The following is a 20,463-nucleotide window of genomic DNA, read 5'->3' as shown; positions in this document are numbered from 1 at the left end:
TTATTTCAATGAGAATTCTGAACATTCCAGTTAGTAAATATATTTTGTAATTGCTACTCACGTTAACAGGAAAAATATTCCAAAATATTCGTCTTTCTTCTCTTCAAAAGTTGTTACAAATAAAAAAAGGAATCAGTCGGTGTTCGATGATGACATCATGTGACGGCACAAAAATGAAAAGATAATGCGCAACAAAGTGACATTTTCTGCGCTTGAATTGTCATAACAAACGGTTACAGTTCAGATAAACAAAAAGGCACGTGTTTGTGGGATAGCTGATTAAAAAGCTATTCCTGGTGTTCAGATCTAACTCTCAGCAACAGGTATGTATTGGGGATTAAAAAAATGTTTGCACTTCATCTAAAGCAGCACCTAGTTAATGATTTTCACAATTTTTTAGAAATGATTTTCAAACTTCAAAGGCCCGAATGTCCTGACATACAAGCTGTGAGGTAAAGTGAAGACATTGCATGTTGCTCAATAACAGTAAAAAGTCATGCTTTCTTGTGCCTTCATCAAAAACCATAAAAAGTCTAAAGTTTCTTTCAACAGTAACAGTTTGATCGTGGCTCCCACACTTGAATAACATTTTGGATCCTTCAGGAACGTTGAAACGCAGAACATTTGAACGTAAATAATTGCACTGTTGGATAAAAGACATATTTACAAGTGAACATTAAGGGAAAAAAAATATCAAATGATGTTCAAAGTGAAAGACTCTTTAAGAGAAATGACTTTGCAGTGGAAAAAAGATGAGTTTGATCGCTGAACCCAACCTCTGACACTCGTGGATAACTCACCCCGTTTGTGTGAACATTCCCAAACAGTGAAACAGTGAGGTGCTTCTGCATGACAGATGACTTTAGTGTAACTAATTCGGTGTGAGACAGCCAATGTGTGTGGATTTACAATACATACAAGGCAAATAAGTTATCCATATGTACAACTATGAACACTGCATAACATAGTCTTGTACGGAGAATGCCTTCTGAAGAACCGAAATCATCAATACAGATCATATTAGTAGACAACATATTTTAGAACTTCAATAAAATACAACATTTCCGATAAAATGCCTTCAACACAACCTTCACTTGTTCCAGCTCTTCATAGTTCAAATGTAAACAATGAGCAAATCTCATCCTTCATCTGTGCATCAGTGAAATGATACCACTTGTCCAGTTTCCTTCATCGCTACTCCACCTTCCAGATGGCGATTTTCCCATCATGCTTGGCCGCGCCGCTGAGCACGTAACGGTCCTCAGCCGAGCAGAGCGCCGTCACCTTGTCGTTGTGACCGTGAAGCTCTTTCAGCACCTGGTGGTCCTCCATGTCTAAGATATACACTTTCCCTTTGGTAGAACTTCTGCCTAAGCCTCCAACCCACACCTGGAGAGACAAAGACGTGAGAGTTAAAGACGGTACAGCCTCTGAGGCTGGGTGAATGTGCCATAGGTACCTGCTCTTTAACACGTAGAATACAGTAGCAGCCGGAGCAGTCCTGGAGTGTGACCCGATGGAAGGGTTTTGTGTTGTCCTTAATGTGCCACACACACACTTCAGCAGAATCGACACACACACTCCACAGCTCCTCTCTCTGCAAAAATGAGGACAAAGCCATCAATAGTTTCCACAGAGCTCTACCTATATTTTATAACAACAACAAATATGGAGGTATCCCCGAACAAAAACAAACAAAAGCAGTCTTTTTGCTTTTTGTTCACTTTTTGTTGCTTTTTGTTTGTTTATACACAAACTTAAATACAGCCACCATCATGATTTATTGTGCTATTGTCAAACTGATGCAATATAAACAATATTTTGTTGTTTAAATGTATGTATGGGTCCATCATTTGATTCAGTAATATACCAAATTCATTCAAATTTAAAAATGTGGCTTCTTGGGGCCAACATTCTTATACCCTTAAACTGCCACAATAAATGACCTGACAAGCCATATCTGGCCCCACATGCCTTGAGTTTGACATGTGCTGGAGGTGAACCCCTCAGTGAGGTGGCTTGACATGAATTTGTGTGAGCGTGTGTCAGTTGAGTGTCGTCATCTGTTACCTCAGCTAACAAGAGCACAGCGCTGAACGTAACCGTGCATCCCTTTTGCTGCTCAGGCAGATTAAGTCGATGTTTCAATGAGCCGTTTCTCCACAGCTCCATGATGCTGTCCCTCGAACCTGTGAGAAGAGAGTGACTCAATTTGCTGGATCATTTCCTCGATCAGCAGTGAACACTTACAGCACCACAGCATTCCAGAGCAGACGGAGATGGACTGTAGACGATCGCAGGAGACACGGAAATGCTTCTTTACCTGGGTGGAAGATACAGAAAATCACTGCCTGGAAACTGATAATCAAGATACTTCTGCAGTTTCCTTTAAAAATGATAGGGAAGTATTGTAGTGGTGCAGAAAACTGACCTGTAGGGTTGAGACATCCCACAGCATGATGGTTCCTTCTGCACTGCACGAGTACGCCACCCTCTGACTGCAAAAACAACCCAACTTTGGTCTCTAATATGATCCTGGGTTTTGCACATTGGTCCAACAGTGATGCTATGAACCTGTATTTTTCTGCGTCCAACGCCAGTCCGGTGACCTCTGCCCTGTGCTCGGTCAGCTGCCTGTTGCAGACCATGGCCACCACGGAGATGATGTAGATGACACAGTCTTCCGAGCCCATCCACACTTGGTCTCTGTCCACTTCAAGCATACAGTTCTGGAAACACACCACTGGTTAGAAGTGGGTTTGAATCAAAAACCCAAATTACAACTGTTACATTAAATTCTTGAAATCTGTTATTTGATTTTATATGGATTTTATTTAAAGATTCTCAGTATAAATCATCAGTATTGGAAGATGGCTAATATCTTGGACACTATGGGTAGAAATAAGATGATACAAATACCATTGTGAGGACAATTCTTGGAAAAACACATGCACATGACAAGATCAAGCTTTGTGAGGACCTTTTGGTCGGCCATCACAAACTCAAGCTGTAGGTGATTGCAATTGGGTTTAAATTTAATGAAGAGTCATGGCTAAGTTTAACCATTTGTTTTGGATGGTTAGGTTTAGGGTTAGGGGCTGGGGAATGAGGTATGGCTATGAGAAACATCACAACGTCCCCACACGGTTAGAAATGCAAGTGTGTGTGTGTCTGTAAGATTAGTTACCAGTCTTGCATTTCCAACATGAAAAGTGTGTTTAAGTGACCAGCTGGAGGCGTCAAACACCATCACTTTGCCGCTGCTCAGCGAGACCCACAGCAGACCTGAAGAGCACACACATCCACAAAGAGGTTGAAACCTGTCAGTAACTGACCACTTGGGTGTGCACACACTCACGGTGTTTGAATTTTTGAAACTTTTTTTGCAACACACTCCACCCACAGTACAACCAATAACTGCATGTGCTGTTGGTTTGAAGAAACAGAGTGTGAGTGAATGGAAAAGGGTGGGAGTAGCCTGGACGAGGGCCAGGAATTCCACTCAATGACCTATATTCAAACCAGAAGGAGGGAAGAAAGAGCGAGGCAGTTTGAGTGGACATTTGAATCATTTAGCTTGTGACACTTCTGCAGCAATCCCAAGCAAACAAGTGCTTATTTTATGCTGATAACCAACAACTTGGTTACTTATTGCTGGTAATATTTAAAGGAGCCCTATTACGCTCTTCCATCTGTTGAGGCAAATCGAGTGCTAGCAAAATGAAACATCACCTTAACATATAATGAAGGAATGAAGTTCACCCACAAAAAGTAAATCTGTTTTGCAGATTCTCTCAATGTGTCATGTGATCTGACAGCATGAAAGCTTGTTACCCACAAGTATGATGGATGAGATATGTGACATCCAGAGAAGGTGCTGGAGTCTGCAGGGGTACAAATTTATGCTGATGCTGCGCTTTAGCCACAACATGAAATCCTGCAGCCCACCACTTCAGCAGAGCTTCAGCCTTGTGGATGTACTATTCTGGAATCCTCTATAGCACCACGTATTTTATGTTGTGTTCTAGCAAGCGAAGGAAGGAACATCAATAAAATGAAGAACTTCATGGAGAAAAGGAGTGTCAGGGAGTGTTTCTGGTGTGATTGTGAACAAATGCAGAGGTTTGATACAACTAGACTCCAAGAATTAGAACAGAAAGCAGCATTGTATTTTGTTTAGACTCGTACTTCCTCTAGGAGCCAGTTATAGACTGATCAATAAATTGCCAATCGGACTGAGTTGTATTTAAAAGATAGGCCAGTACAAAATGGCAAAAGAGGATATGGAAATCCAAGGAGCAATTCATTCGTAGATACGTAGATACGGACGGACGGACAGACAGACAGACAGACAGACAGACAGACAGACAGACAGACAGACAGACAGACAGACAGACAGACAGACAGACAGACAGACAGACAGACAGACATATATATATATATATATATATATATATATATAAATAATAATCTTTGACAGTTGATACCTGGTGTGTACAGGAGAACATCCACAGACTGAGGTGCAGTGAGCTCCAGGCAAGGATTAATTTTGTGTTTGAGTGTCTCCACCGTCGTCCTGGAAACTGTGGTTGGCACTACACAAACAGCAGAGAGGAGCTTTTCACAGGTGAAGACCACACACTGGACTGGAGAGCAGTTCTCTAAGATCAACTTAGGATGAATGAGCCCAGACATTGGTGTATCAACACTTGCTGGCTCATCCATGTACTGAACTTCACCACAACAGCTGTTTACCATGAGCAGTTTGTGCTAATCTTGCTATACATATGTGAAGACTCTCCCTACCTTCCATCTTGATGCGGTCAAAGTGGGCCAGCTTTGATGCAGCATAAATGGCCTTGCTGCTCTGAAGGCTTCCAACCACCGCATCCATGAGCAAGGCATTGGTGAGAGCCTGCTGCATGTACTGGGGATCCTGGGTAAAAAAAGATTTGTATTCATTTTATTCACAGAGAAATGGCCACAAAGAGTCATATTGTAAACCTTAAACAAACCATTGAAAAAGTGTGTGTTTAACGTGGAGCCAATAATCATGGCTCCCGCGGCTGCTTCTGCTTATCACCACAGCTGTTACAACAGAGTCATGTCCCAGAAGTGGGTCAGCCACTCCTCAAATAAAAGTTAGAGAATGTTTGATACTAATAACATTTCAGATTCTGCATGGCCTAAAATAAACAAACAAAAAACAGCAGGGGTGAAACTGCAGCTTAAAACCTCTGAGAGGGAGTCAGAGCAGAATACTGTGTCCTGAAGATTGTCAAGGTTAACGTCTTCAGGACAAAAGAAAACGTCTGTTATTCTTCAGATAAATGTATTTTTGGTACACACTCCGCTAATGAAATGGCTAGCTCCGCTCACAATCTCGTCGGCACAGACAAAGCTGTGCTATCAGTGCAAGTCAAACTGGAGCAGTCACTTGGATACCACAACAGGCCTATGTAATTTTTCTGTTTTGTTTTAGAGAGAGGGTCACTGAACAAAGAAAAATGTAGTCACAAGTGTGCAGTGCAGTGAATGCTAGAGAAAGATAAGATAAACACGATCGGGAGTCACTGTGACGTCACAGGGGTTCAAGCTCATGTGGTAAAATGTAGTAAGTGACATATTTCCGAGATATCACGATGCGTGACTCAGCTTTATTTTGTTAAGAAACCGGTTCCTTTTAAGCTGCTAAATACTCCGGCGATTGATATTTATCATAAGTTGAAACCAGAAAGAGTTGCAGAAAAAGTTTTTGCAGCCATTTTTGCAGTCCTGGCAACAATTACCGTGTAATAAAGACTGACTTTTTGACTGAGGTGGCAATATAATCCATAAGAGTTCGACTAATCTTTACCTTGTGCTGGTCTGCCATGTTTCGTCCTGCCCACATCTCTCTGACCATCAAGTTCCACAGCTCTGCTTCAGTTTTCAAATTGGCCTCAAATGCATCTTTTCGTCCTCGAACACGCAGTTTCAGACTGGGAATCCGCAAAAGAAGGAAGGGAGTGGAGGAAACCTTGACTTCCTGCAATTAAAGGTGGACATTTGCTAGACACGCCAAGAGTACACTATGGAATACAAGCTCTCTAAAATCTCACCTCCAAATCTCGGTACTGGGCCACCTCAATGTAACCAGGTCGTCCATCGGTGAGCAGGAAAAGCCTGCGTTGCGTCATGGCGATCTTCCCCACACCTCGACTCGTCTTGACTGAAGACGACAGCTTGAAGACGCACTCGCTTTGTTCAATGTGCTCCAAAACTGAAGGTGGTAAAAACACCTGGAAAATAGTCAACATTTTTAACTTTTCATTATCCTTTTAAGACTTAGTCAAGGCCTCTGCCTTCTCATGGTACCTCTTCAGGTTAATACGCAAGACCTTTTTTTTTAAATGAATATAGACCACTATATCTTTCTTGTAATGACATTGCTTCACTTTATATTTATCCTTTACACACATTTCCCATGTAGCTTACACACTGAAATTATGCTTCTATGTTATATAGCTATAGAGGATGAATCAATTGCTCTCTTGGAACATAATTATTTTTAATGTACTTAATATTAATATCTTACTTTTTTTTTTCCAACTCAAGTTTCTGATACTACTCCTCACATTTCAGGGCTGTCCTCTTTTCATAAAACATAGCTTAGAATACAAATCATGAGCAGTTTATAGGTTTATGGTGAAAACGCACATAATGTAAAAGTCAAAATTAATATTTCCATTTTCAATGCATATACATAGTTAGAAACTATGCAATTCATGAATATTCCTATCAAAAGTATTATCAAATCACTCAGTTAAATTCACGGTTTACACATATTTTACCACAAAACATAAATATAAACGTATGAAATATTCATATTTTCTTGCGAAAAATAATCTAAACCCATAATATAACTCACACATTTTCTAATTTCAGTTTTGACAACAGGTAGTGACATAAATAAAAATCTACTCATTATTGTCCATTAACACTTGATTTGTCACTTTATTAGTGCTTTATTTTGCCCGTTGTCCACTCACTAACAGATGTAGTGACAGCTTTTGATCATCCTCCCTTATTTCATACGACCATAAAACAATTATACAGAAGACTATGCAATAAAAAACATGCTTTTATGGAGGACATTAAAATTACAGGCTACTGGTAATTCCCAAAAAGTGACTTCACACCTCTTGTGCCTCAGTTTCTGTCTCCTTCCAGATGGTGTAGAAATCCTTAAACAATTCTGGACCAACCTGCTTTTGATGACCTGCAGTGAAAATACGGAAATAAGAAAACAATTTATACTACATATATATTTGTATATGAATCAATTGTCTTATTGGAACATCATTATTTTTAACATACTTAATATTCATAATATTCCCCCCAACTATAACTCTATTATAATATAATAACAGCCTCCACATGTCGTCACAAGACCAATCAGAAGTCTGCAGAGGAAGAGCTCGGGCAGCTGTGACGAAGAACTACAGGAACTCACTCATTCTTCCCTCAAGAGTGGCAGTTAATGGTTAACCGGGGAAGTAAATGTTTAATAGAGATAAATTCTAGGAGGTTTTCTATATCAACCCATATAGAAGATCTGCAAATAGGTCAAGAATGTTCTTTTATTAAGACGATCCCAAATGGAATTTGTTCTCAAAGCACCCATTTCAAACATCAATAAAGAACTCACCCACAGTGAGAGCATCAAAAAGTCTCTGAATGGTTCCTTGGTCTTTGACAATACCAGACTCCTGAATACATTTCACAAAGTCCTCAAGCAGCAGGAACCTCTTGGGCAGCTGGAAACGCTTGACTGCACCGTCTAAATTATCACTGCCAGGCTGCATCCGCTCTCGCTCCTGGTCCCTCTTGACACGACTGATGAGCCGCTTGACGTCCGTGTGTTTGCCAGCCTTTGTTTTTTTTAAAGAATAAAAATGTCACATATTTCTGTTGGGGAAAACAGACCTGCAACATGACTATGACCCACCTGTATTCGTTCAGCCTCGGTCAAAGAGTCCACCAGCGACTTCACCATTTGGGAAGGGAAGATATCAGAGTCGGTTTTATAAAGACTCTGGAAGTCTTCTAGTGCATCCAGACGCTTGTTAGACACTGTGTTCACCAAACCACGCAGGTAGTGATACCTAGATTGAAACAAAGATACATTTGACGTTTTCCATGTTTCCATCCATGTGCTCAAAAATCTTTGGCTTCCAATTTTCTTCCAATTCCAACTATTTTAATGAAGCTTCACATGAGACATGTCCAACATTAACTTAAATCTGATCGTTCTGATGTCAAACGTGATTTTATATTTTTCTAGTACTTGACCGCTTTACCTAGCGAGAAGAGCGGATTCCTCGGGGGGGGTCACATTAATGGCCCTGGCCAGAGAGGCCACCATGTCTGAATAGTAGTTCTGGACGTAATGATATGCCAGTGGAGGTGGGAATTCTGGTAGCCGGAAGACCACCACCGATTTCTGAGGGGACTTCAACCCTGAAATATAAAAGAGAGCTTGACTAACCTGTGCGTGGGAATGAGAGCGAATAACAGGACTGACCGATATCTGGGGTCATCTTCTTGAGAGAAGTGGGTCGTGTGACATTGGTAGGCATCACATCATTGGTAGCAACATCCAGGTTTGGCATGCTGGCACCGAGTTTCTTGCTCAGTCGGCTGTTTGGGCTTGTGTAGCTGCTGTAGCCGTTCCTGAAGAGATCCGTCATGGCTGGCCGTCGACTCAACTCGGTCATTGCTCGATTCCTGAAGTTGAGGTGGGGTTTAAAGATTATTGGTACTTATTCAGGAGAATTACTTTTGGGACTTTACAATGGAGAGAAATGGCAATAAACATATATTCAAACACAGTAAAACAAATATACACTGACAGGAAGTTACAGAAAAACCTTTGATAGAAGCTAAAGGGAACAAAAACCACAGACCAAAAGGTTTGAGTCCAAGCAAAAGGTCAGAAGTGAAATCACATTTCTACCTGTCTAAGTATGACATCACAAACAAGGGTGCACTGAGCTGGTCGACATTTTAAGCAGAAAGCAGGCTAACTGACCACTCTCCACACAAACATTCGCTGCTGGCAAACTACACGCCTGAGCTGAAAAAACTTTGAAACAACAGTTTCTGCAACTGAAGGGCAAGTTGCTACACCAGCACTTGAGCATGGGGTATGATTCAGATTGGCTTTCGATATAAAGGCGATGTAAAGTCAATGCTGTCGAGATGACAGATTGTTGGGAACTAAGTGGCATTGCTCAAGGCAAAGTCTGACTTTTGGCTTTACGTTGATCTATTCAAAAACCTGGAAAGTATTCGCATTTTTTTATGAAAAAAAGTGTGTCCCGTCTGTCAGAAAATGTGGCTGTGGTGCAAGTTAGAAATGCAGCAGATAAAGAAAATGTTTAAAAAAAAACCTGTGGTAACTTGTTAAATATATCTAGTGAGGTCTTAAATAAGAACATAGTTGACCTAAATCATTTAATCCAAATCAACATCTTGTGATTTTAAGTAATCCAATAAGGGAAGTAAAATGCACCCATAGATACAGTCAATGAATACTAGATTTGTCTTATATAAATAAAAGTGACAAACATAAAAAAACAAACAAAAATAAAATAGCATTCCGTATGGAATAGGAGAGAAGCTTATACTGAGAGACACCTATCTTCAACTTTGTGCCCAGGAGCAGGGCACCAAGAGGGCTGCTTGTTGTTCAGCACTCTTGTCCAACACTGCACACTCCTGAGCTTCACAAAATCCATGTAAACCAATTTTTCCCCTCACCCCTGACACTTGTGTTTCTTGGCACCTTCACATCTGGGTGCAAATAATTCCACAGGCTCTTTTTGGTGTGTTGTGTGAGTCCAGAGTTCAAGTGGAGGTCAGGAACCCTCCTCTCTAAGCTACAGCTTTGTAGTAGTGGCCATGATAAAAAAAAACCTATACACGACACACTGTTCTATATTGACTTTTACTTCTACTTCTACTTTTATAAATCTGACCACAGAACTTCTCCATTTGTTTAAACAATTACACATCAACGGCAGCTTATGCAGCAAAGATGATGTCATAGCAGCAGTGTCTTACTTGTGTACATGGTGACGCGTGTTCTGCTCCATGCGGTTGAAGCTGTCCTGTTTCCTGTTGAGCCTGTCTCGCAGGAATGAGTGAAAGATATGTGTCTCTAACACCTGTGGACGACGACAAAAAGAATCATGCAGCATTCGCAACCAGTGTGTCAAAGGGAAGTTAAGCCAAGTTGACCTTCTTGTAAAAACACTGCTCCTGCGGCTCCCTGGTCCTCAAGAATTCCTCACTGTTAAAAACGCGGTGCTCATAGTTAAGGAAGTCTTGGACGTCTCTGACAGAAAAAAAAAAACAGGAATTAAGGAGCAGTTTATTTAATGTGGTCTTCTCAATGTTCTTGAAGAAGTACACACCGGAAGATGTTGACCAGCAGCTCCAGGAGGATGTTTTTTATCTGCCTGTTGAGTCTGTTCTGCCAATCTCTTCGGTGACTTCGCAAGGTATTGACATCAGTGCCAACCCCAAGGTGACACATTTCCAAATCGTAGTGACACTGGAGACTCTCAGCTCTACTCACACAAACGGAAAAATAATGAATTGATTGAAATTACAAACATTATGATCACATCAGCCAAGGAGATTATGTTTTTGTCTGATCATATTTAGCATAGTATGACTGGGACTGGTGATAACATTTTGGTGGTGTTCTGGAGTTCCACCTGGATTTTAGATTTATTTCAAAGATTCATAATTCTCTTGTATGGCTACCAATAAATGAAAAACACATTACGCAATCAAATCACTAAAATAAATCAACTTTCATGTGACTGATGTGATAAATTGTGTAGACATTCTTCATTTGACATGAAGAAAAGATGGTAAGGTAAGATAATATAAGACTGATCTTGAATATTGCAAAGATAACGTCTCAAATGGTATAGTTAGATAAGATTAGATTATATAGCGTAAACGTATTTGTGTCTTCACCCGAGATGTCTCTGCTTGTGTGCCCACGATGATGTCAGGTCAGGTCCAGCAGTCGGACTTTCGGTTATAATGAGCGAATGAAACTTCAAATGAAGTATTCGATGGCACTTCCTATCATACGTCATTTGTATCAGCATCAGTTTTGCAATGAACAAGCTTTTCACCCTAAAAGAATGAGCCCGGGGCTCCTTCCTTTTCTGACAGTGATGCGGTACATGTCATCCAGAAAAGGATCAAAAATATTGTTTTTTGCTATTATAATGTTTTGTAGAAGCCATCGAATCCTTCTTTTGCAGTTTCATTCACACATTAAAAACATTTAAAACGTTTTTTGGAAGTCCAATGTTGACTGCCAGGTGTGACATGAGACCATAAGCCAACACACTCTGTACCTACACCCCTCAAGGAATTTCTTTTGTGAGTGTAAGCCATGCTTTTGTAAAGTAAAGAAACAAGCTCCTTGGCAGAAACATGCGCTGTCACACTGCTTTTCTAGTTCTATTTGTTTTGATAGTGATAACAGCTCCAGAGATGTTTGTTGTAGATGGTAGAGTTACAAAGTTCTATTAATTCTTAGAATAGCATTATTGATAGTAGCAGTAGAAGGAGTTACAATAACTGAGCATTGACATCTCAAGCTGTAGCAGTTGTGGTTGCATCACTAGGAGTAGCTTAGAGAAAAATAATGGTAGCATAGATCATTTTAACATGTGTAGTGTAGTAGCAGTTATCATTTCAGTGTGTAGTATACTTATTATTAGGAGAAGTAGTAATTGTCACTGCTCTACAAAATGTATTTTTTATGGTAGTTATTGAGATAGGTTGAGCATTTTCACTTGTTCATGTAATAAAAGTTCTTAAGTTTTCATTTGTTGTTAGTAAAGTATTTGCTTTGTTAGTAGCTGTAGAGTCACAGATTTGAATTCCTGATGTAGAAGTGTTTTTAATCATATTACTTTTGTAGAAGTTAAAAACTGCAAAACGTGTGGTATTATTTGATTGTTAGTGTGGTACCTTGAAATGAGGCACTCGGCAGCAGACAGTGGGATTGCAGGGATATTTACAGCTTCATAGGATGATGACATCACCGTGCCGTCATCCACATTCACCAGAATTAGGTCTTCTGTTTCCTAAAGAGCGAGAGTTGCTGGTTCCAGTAAAGACAATACAGTTGTATCTTCTGACATGAGGACAGCTTATCAGCTGAAAACAAGCACAAAATATAAAGACATAGCAGGACAGTACTCACTGCTACTACTTCCTCAAAGTGACTGATGTGACAGCCCATCAGGAAGGCCGTAGGAGCCATCAGGAAGTCCAGCATTCCTCTCGACAGCACAGGAACATAGGGCTGCTGCCAGTTCAACGGCTGGAAGTGATAACAAAACACTGTTCAGGGTCTTCTATAGTTGCATCTGAAAAGTTTAGCGGTTACAAACCCGCAGATACAGCAGCAGACTTTCCGCCACAAGTGTGAGCCTGGCCCAGTCTGATGAGAAGAAAACTAGTCGCTGTTCTTGGAGAAGGCTCGACAGGATCTGCAGAGGTGAAGAGAGGAGAAACAGTGAGCCTTGGCTTTCAGTCAAACGTACATTCCGTTTGAATTTGATTTCAACTTCATGGTGAGAACTATTGTGCTGCCATTGATAGACTGGTTCTGCTAATCTCAGTAAAAACTAAGTAAAAAAGAGCTGGTGGAAAACAACAAAACAACAGGCTTCAAAATGACCCAAATAAAAGTGAACCTTTGAAAAAACGAATCTGAAATTGAGTATTGGCAGCTGCAATTTCAAGAATATTACCTGTAAAAGGACCTTGTGGGTGAAACACAGAAATGGAAGATGCAGGTCGATGTCAATCACAGGACTGTCCTGGTCTTCCTTGGACGGAAGCACGATCTGTAGTGGACGGAGGCTAAAGGACTTGAGGAGAATGAGAATTCAAGTATTAAGGTAAAGCCAACATACGTAGAAAACAAGTCATATATATGTTTAAAAGATGAACTGCAAAGATGTGAGAAAATCTGGAGCCCTGAAATAACTGGGTATAGAGCAGTTAAGGGACAATTTGTTATAAAAAACGGATTCCTCAAGAAGAAATAATGAGAAAATAAAGCTATAAAGAGAGAACTTATTAACACTTGATTTTTGTTTTAGGTTGTTATGTTTGGTTGACTAGCATAAATTAAAAAAAATACACAATAAACATTGTTTTTACAATCATGAAAAGGGAAGGCAGCAATTTGAGAAAAAATAGATTTCACCTATAAATATGAGTAAAAAAATATCTAAACACATTTACACTAGAAACAGTAACTAAATAATTATGAAAGTGAGGAAAACATAACATAAAATGTATTTGCTGTTATAACCCCATAAAAACTGTTCAGGGGAATTCAACTTGCTGCATATTACCATAATTTACTTCCCCTTCTTTGACTACATCCTGTCGCAGCGTTGTCACCCAGTTTTATTTAACTGGTCCATTGTGAACTGACTAGACTAGAAAATCTTTTACCCAATAAAAAGCACTTTTTATTACATTACAGAGGATAAACCGGCATTTGCGATGGTGTTACTAACCTTAGCGATAGTGTTCAAGGGTTACATAAATTATGAAATGAAATAACAAAAGTGCATAAATTGGCAAACATTCTAAAAAATATCATACAAATACTGTATACAGACATCTAAAAAAGAGAAATTAATTCCTCATGTGAGAGCACTTAAATAAAGCTTATTGAAGTGTATATTAAGTGTGTCAATTATGGTTTCTTAGCAGAAGAATAACAACTAGAATACTAGTCTGGGGAGGAGGCTACATTACTAACCACGTGTAGTTGCCCGGGTGGGGGCAGAGGGACCAGGGACAGCTTGGCTGAGAACTCTTTTATTGTCTCCTCCACTTGTCTTGCAGGCCGCAACTGGACGAGCAGACTAAGAGAAAAGGTATGCAGGCGGAGATTATGAAAGAGGATGAGTTGGTAAGCAAGGACAAAAGGACAGGAAGTCCGACTGCAATCATTACCATGACAAACAGTCTCTCAAAGCGTTGTAGTAAGGGAACTTGGAGATGACACACACAGCGTAAGGCGCGAAGAGCCGACTCTTTGATGAGTTGTATCGGTTTCCATTGTGGGTGGAGACTTCTGGGGACGTCTGACCAACAAGAGGAATCACACACTGCATACAAATGCTTTAAGGATATCCATCACTCTCACCTGCACCGCTCTGTAGTACTGTGCCACAACTCCATGGGTTCGATTACCAAACAGGTCAGTGAAGACCAGGAAGTGATAACTGTCCTCTCGCTGCTCCCTGGACAACTGAAGACCACCTTGGCAAAATAAATAGCAACAAATGCGTTATTTATATGAATGAGTCCTAATGTCATATATTAGAAATTGATGAAAAACACAGTGCAACTTTTTTTCTGAATACACACGCCCCTGCAAAAGGGACTCTTCTCTCAAGCAGGGAAAAAGGACTGGAGCAAGAGCATCACTTGGGGTCTGTCAGTGCATGTGCGAAGCCCAATTCAGTTCCTTCAGGGAGAAAAGACTAACCAGGGAAACAGAGTTGAGGCAGAGCAATCAGGTCCAGATCCTTCGGCACACTGATGTCCTCCGTCGTTCCCGAGGTTTCAGCACGGCTGGCTGTTTCCCCATTTTTTAGAGTGTCTGTCGAGCGATCTCGCCTCTTCTGCAGTGACAGTTAAATACTTACACGTGATAACCAGCCAACAAAATCGTCTCAGCCATTAAGGGTAAAACCCATTTGCAGAAGTTGCAAATCCGGTTTCTTTGGGATTCCCTTCTACGACACACCTACAGCACATTAGCAGTGACTAGCCAACACATGAGATGAAGTTAAATAATCTGCGTGCATATGAATCACCAGCTCGGAGATTATTTGGTATCAGTTTAGCAGAGTTCGCTTCCATACCTTCTTGATGAAACTTCTCCGCCGCTGTACGCGGCTGAAGGCAGGACCGATCACATGGTTCGCGTTGCTCTCCTTGGATACAAACGGTGGGATGTGGACCTGCAGCACCTCAGCTTCCAAAAAGGGCAGTTCTGCTGACTGGCTAGAGTGGTTGAGGTTCTGAATAAAAAGATTGATACACAGAGGTGTAAAGCAAACATTAGCACACACCTGACTCCAGCAACTCAAACAGATCATTAGTTTATTAATCCAGATTTCACCTGGCATGTGTCCTTGAGTTTATCACTCGGGGCTCCCACCACGAGGCACGCTTCCAACAATCCAGACGGGAGCTCAGCCATCACCTCCAGACTGGAAGCCAAAGAATTTATCACATACATTTTCAGAAAGGTCACACAACAAAGAGCGACATTACCACTGAGTTTCACTTGAAACTGCTTCAGCTGCTTTATTGAAGCAGGGCAGTGTTGCATGTTGTTGAAGACAATTGAAGCCGTTTTGGAACAGTACAGAGGTGGGGTACACCCTGGTGGCATGGCTGCCAGTCAATCACAAGGGACTAAGAATAAACACTCCGCTGAAACACGCAGGATCTCTCATGACCCTGGTTTCTCAGGAGTAGCCTGACTGGATGGCAGGTTTAGCTTCCCCTTCCTTCATATGGTGAATTTAAAAAAGCTAAATCAGTGTCACAGCCTGAGTTAGAATCGGTCCACAGGTTTGTCTATCCGCTACTGGGTCATATTCACCTCACTGCAGATGAATGCAACTGAAAACTTCACAGGACAAGCCAGAGATGAAACTGAGACAGGGCCCTGGGGGCAGACCCACGACGTGCTGGAGATTACACCTCACAGTTAGCTGAGAACACATCCTCCAGCTTTTCTTCAGATTGGTTTCACACTGATGTAGGTTTTGGCTTTGTCACGAGACACGTTGGATGCTTTTTCAAGAAAAGAAACTGGGTGAAGGGGGTGGACAAGGGAGGAGCAGAAGGAAGATGGACAAGAAAAATAGATTTCAATTCTATATAATAGCAATTTAATTCCCCAGACCACCAAAGCTAGGTGGCCATGTTACTTGAAATGAAAGGAGAAGAGGAAGGCAGTGGTGAAGCAACTCTCCAACAAATCTGTACTCAAATAATGGAGTAGCAAGAAAGGACTTCTCCGACAAGCAAAATGTCGGGTTGCAGACCTCGTCCAACATCCACTGTAGTAAATGTCGATGTCTCACAAATGTGTCATTGTGGGATGTGACATTATATCGCTTCGAATGCCCCGTTCTTTGGCTGCTACACCGCACTAGTGGGAATCCACTGGTGTCTCTTTCACTGAGTTAACATGGACCTGCTAACAAACCAAACATACCTAAAACCACAATGCCCTTCAGTCTCAGCTGATTTTCAGTTCAACATCTGTTTGGAGACTCGCCCTTCCACGCAGAGAAGCTCCATTGTGAGTTCTGATACTTCGCAGTGCAGAAAAGTTGTTTGTATGAAATTATAAATTACTCACTTACATTCATCTGATCCAAAATACAACACAAGATTGACATTCCATAAATCAAATCAAAGATATTGTGAGTTAAGCCAGATTTACAACTACACAACGGCCAGAGGTCATTCAGAAAAGTCACACCTTCAACTGCTCAAGAACATGAAGACTAGGTGTTAAAATAGGTCCAAAGACGACATCAACACTGAACAGAATGGAAGCTGTGTAGTGAACACAATAAAACATGAGGTTGGGCCCGGAAAAAAATGTTTCTTTATTATCCAAGTACAATTGTTTTTGTTTTATAAATTTATAAATGAGGTTAGTGAAAGTGGTACCGCAATTACCATAATATAAAGTTGCAAAACGATCACAAAACATTGGCTTTAAATACACCACAACACCAAGGTCATCGATGTAAGACCAGAATGTTATTGAAGATCAGTGAAAGTGTGGCTATATTCTTTGGCACAGTGAGTCTGTAGGTTGAGTCAGCGGAAAGTGACTACTGGACTGTCCCTCATCAATATGCTGAGGAGTTGAGTCATCCTGAAAAAGCTCAGGGTGAAACTACTTCTCTATATTGAGGGAAGTCAATTGCATTTTGTCAGGATCCCTGAGGGGCAAATGCCTGGGGAGGGGTTTGTGGAGGCCCTGGGGAGGACTGAAGACATGCAGGGGACTACACCCTAAAGGTCTGGAAATGCCTTGATATTTCCCCATAGGAGCAGGACGCATTCAGTTCGAGCATCCTGACATAAAACCGTGGTTGGAAGTGAAAGTAGAAACAAAAGGCAAGTGAATACCAGAGGTAAATGTGAAACTGTAGTGGGTTAGCAGTGGCTTTACAATATGGTAATCATTCACTGCACTATATTGGCACTCTAATAATGTGACCATGAAGTGCATGACTTCACACTTCACCCTTGTCAACACAGGTCATGAAGGAATCTGATTCCAGTCTGTGGACCTCCTCCTTCCTTGCAACTTGGGCTCCACTATTTTGTTATTCCAGACTTTTCTCCCCCACATTCATGTTTATCACTGTATCCACTCACTACTATCCTGCAGGCCATTCCGGACCTTCGACAAACTTACACCCTGAGTCATGGAAACAGCTATTACCAGAAAACCCCGGCCGCTCTGATGCATGTGGGTCGAGTTCAAGTGATCATGGAGCTTGTTAACCCACATCAACATCCACAATCGAGGTGGTTTATGAGCTCATTATGAGCATTTTTATGAGTAAACAACATGATAAAAAGCACATGAGGCAGACAGGAAACTCCTCACAGTCAGCTCAACAAACGCAGGTCAGGTCTCTAGTCATATCAAATAGTAACTGAAGGCAGTTTGACTTCAAGCATCTTAACATGGAGGCTTATAACAGATGAAAGACTAAGTGGACGATTGAAAGCAAAAGGGAGACTGTGTAGTTCAATAACAACAGCAAGTTTAATATTTGTTGCGCATTGAAAATGCTCATTGTGCTCACTCAAAATAACTTTCCAAAGTTTGACTAAACCAATCTACTAAATAGCATTGTATAATACCAACACTGTACAAAAAAGAGCTGGCACACCTTTTCAAATGGTATTAAATAATGGCGGAAGTTTGCTCCAGCTAGCACTAACCTGGATTGCATCCTGATAATATTCCATCTTGTTGTTACTGGGCCAGTGACCCATCAAATATGTTCACCTTCACTGCTAACTTCATTGAAGCAAATTTCATGTTTGCTGCTTCACAGAGGGGACTGTGACTTTCTTATTGATTTGGTGGAAAAAAATAATCGTCGTAACCCACCAAGATGAAAGGCCAATCGGCCCATACCGGTGTAAGAAATATATTTCCTCAGCTGTCAAATGTTCTCAGGGCAGGGCCGCCGGGTATTTCCACAGATGACTGCTGACCTTTGATATGTTTATTTTTTATCATTTAAAAAACAGCAGCACACATCCGTGTGGGGTATAGCACATGCACGAAAATGTAAACAAAACATTTATAAGTTCATGTTTTGAAAGTGTTTATGAATATAAATATATATAAATGCAATATGTCATATTTAGTTTCCTGCAAGGCAGACTTGGTGCCTTTTCAGGTGATATCACTGGAATAGCACCATGACATGAGAAAACTTCTAGATGTTTTAACTACATTTTTGTGTATAAATTACACTCCAACGGATCATCAACGGATGTCTACTCTTTTTTTTTCTTATGTATATGGAAAATAATAAACGTATCAGACGTTATCACTCGTTGGTGTCCGTGACACAGCCCCACCCCAAGAAAACATTTTACTTACACCAGCAATGATGTATTGGCCAATTTGTAGGTACAATCCCAGATCTCATCCTCACAAAATTGAAAAAAAAATGCTAAATGCTGGTTGGTTTATATGTGTGAGCAGAGTGGATTTGTTTTTCTACCTAATGCAAAATAACTACAGCAGTTTGTTTGCATTTTAATATCTGTACTACAGCAAGTTTGTACACTATTTTGTGGTTGACAAGAATTCATGAAACATCTTAGCTTTTTCTGCCATTTGCCATCCATGTTGGAGTCTCGAGTCAAGACCACCGAAACCAAGACCAAGATCAAGACCAGTGAGGGGGGGGGGCAAGACTAAATAGAATAGAATAGAAACCAGATTGTTTCAATGAAAGCGTTTCAGTTACTGGTTGGTTTTGGAAGAGATGCTGACCGTTTCTCTTTCAGCAAGCATTAAAACTATGTCAGTTTGGTCTCAGTTTAGTCTCCAAAGTGATGGTGTTTGAGGGCTTCACAACAGATTGGCCTTTTGACAGCTTCACTACATCACGCAAATAGATCCATGAAGAAGAACTGACTGCTCCTTGAAACAGTGGCTGCAGTATATTGCAATCACGTTTGGTGAAACACGACTGAATTAGGAAACCAACCACTTCTTATTTCTACAATTTGCAATACAGGTCCTCAAGAAACAGACGGACGTTTTATTTGCATTGCTTCCTAAGAGAGTTATTAATTTCCACCTCCAGCAAGTTAAATTAAACGGCAAAACGCGAGAAACAAGCAGAACAGGAGCGTGTTTTCCTGCATAAACACCACATGCATGCGTGGCATTTTCGCTCTTATTGAGCGCAACGAAGAGACAAAAGAGATGCAGTCTCTTTCAGTGAGCTGACGGGGGACAGGAAACCAGCGTTTTCTATTGAATTCAATTACTTTCTCCGTTCTTCATGAGAAGTGACGACCTGAATGGTGGACTGAAAAGCCTCTCTTGACACGTCAACGGGTCAGGTTTTACTTCACATGCCAACAGTTGTCAGCGTGGTCACTAGGAGCTGGTGGGCTGACGGTAAAAACACCACATCTAAAACAGACTAAACTGAGGCTCGTGAAGAGGGAGCGAGACTTGGAACATCGCGACTGACCTGAAGTTACACGATCATGTCCATTGGCGCCGAAAAAGTTCCGCATAAAACAGGTCGGTGAGCTCCAGGCCTCTCATTCTGAAGCAAATTAAATAAGCGCTACATTTCAACCGGGTCGGACTTTGGGGTTGCAGGCTCGCAGAGTGCTGGAGTTCGGCATCAACGAGTATGGTGCCAGAGTTTCCGGTTTCACTCACTTCAAAGTAAAAGATACCCAACAATTTCCGGAAACTGTAGTTGGTGCGTTAAAATAACCAATAGCGCCATCTACTGTACTTTTATCGTCGTTAACATGTACATTACTGTATATAGATCAACATTTTTAATGTATTCCAATAACTTCGCTGATGATATCGAAGCATTATGCAAACAATAAAAACATTGATAATTTAATTTCCCAACACACTACGTTTAAAAGGTTCAGTCATTAATGGACCAATCGGAGGACATAGTTTAACCTTTTTTTTTTTTTTTTTCGACATTCCTGTATATGAGACTTGCGGACCCTCCAGCAGAGGGCAGAAGGTGTCAATAGTATCCATGTTTCCTCCTCTCTAATAGCTCAGCCTAT

The 20,463-nt window shown here is 40.9% G+C and overlaps 1 protein-coding gene across 2 annotated transcripts; it reads right to left on the bottom strand.

Annotated features, from left to right (window-relative positions):
• Positions 1 to 9: 9 nt before the first annotated feature.
• Positions 10 to 20,058, bottom strand: dennd3a (DENN/MADD domain containing 3a). 2 transcript variants are annotated; one of them, XM_053863657.1, is made up of 30 exons: positions 19,893 to 20,058; positions 15,239 to 15,329; positions 14,979 to 15,137; positions 14,600 to 14,735; positions 14,255 to 14,370; positions 14,062 to 14,192; positions 13,865 to 13,970; positions 12,837 to 12,956; positions 12,474 to 12,572; positions 12,284 to 12,403; positions 12,049 to 12,164; positions 10,461 to 10,616; positions 10,285 to 10,381; positions 10,108 to 10,211; positions 8,567 to 8,769; positions 8,343 to 8,502; positions 7,991 to 8,147; positions 7,691 to 7,913; positions 7,182 to 7,261; positions 6,102 to 6,281; positions 5,858 to 6,028; positions 4,807 to 4,936; positions 4,488 to 4,595; positions 3,188 to 3,285; positions 2,575 to 2,729; positions 2,432 to 2,498; positions 2,251 to 2,323; positions 2,071 to 2,189; positions 1,460 to 1,597; positions 10 to 1,389 (listed from the first exon to the last, which is right to left on the bottom strand). In XM_053863657.1, the coding sequence occupies exons 2-30, from the start codon at positions 15,317 to 15,319 to the stop codon at positions 1,195 to 1,197; spliced, it is 3,798 nt and encodes a 1,265-aa protein (XP_053719632.1). In that variant the 5' UTR covers positions 15,320 to 15,329; positions 19,893 to 20,058; the 3' UTR covers positions 10 to 1,194. The 2 variants fall into 2 exon arrangements, with proteins under 2 accessions (XP_053719632.1, XP_053719633.1); XM_053863658.1 differs by lacking the exon at positions 19,893 to 20,058 and adding an exon at positions 15,728 to 15,899.
• Positions 20,059 to 20,463: the final 405 nt, after the last annotated feature.

The sequence above is a fragment of the Synchiropus splendidus genome, chromosome 4 (genome assembly GCF_027744825.2).
Source record: "Synchiropus splendidus isolate RoL2022-P1 chromosome 4, RoL_Sspl_1.0, whole genome shotgun sequence".
NCBI lineage: Eukaryota > Metazoa > Chordata > Actinopteri > Syngnathiformes > Callionymidae > Synchiropus > Synchiropus splendidus.
This window is presented reverse-complemented; position numbering and strand designations above follow the sequence as displayed.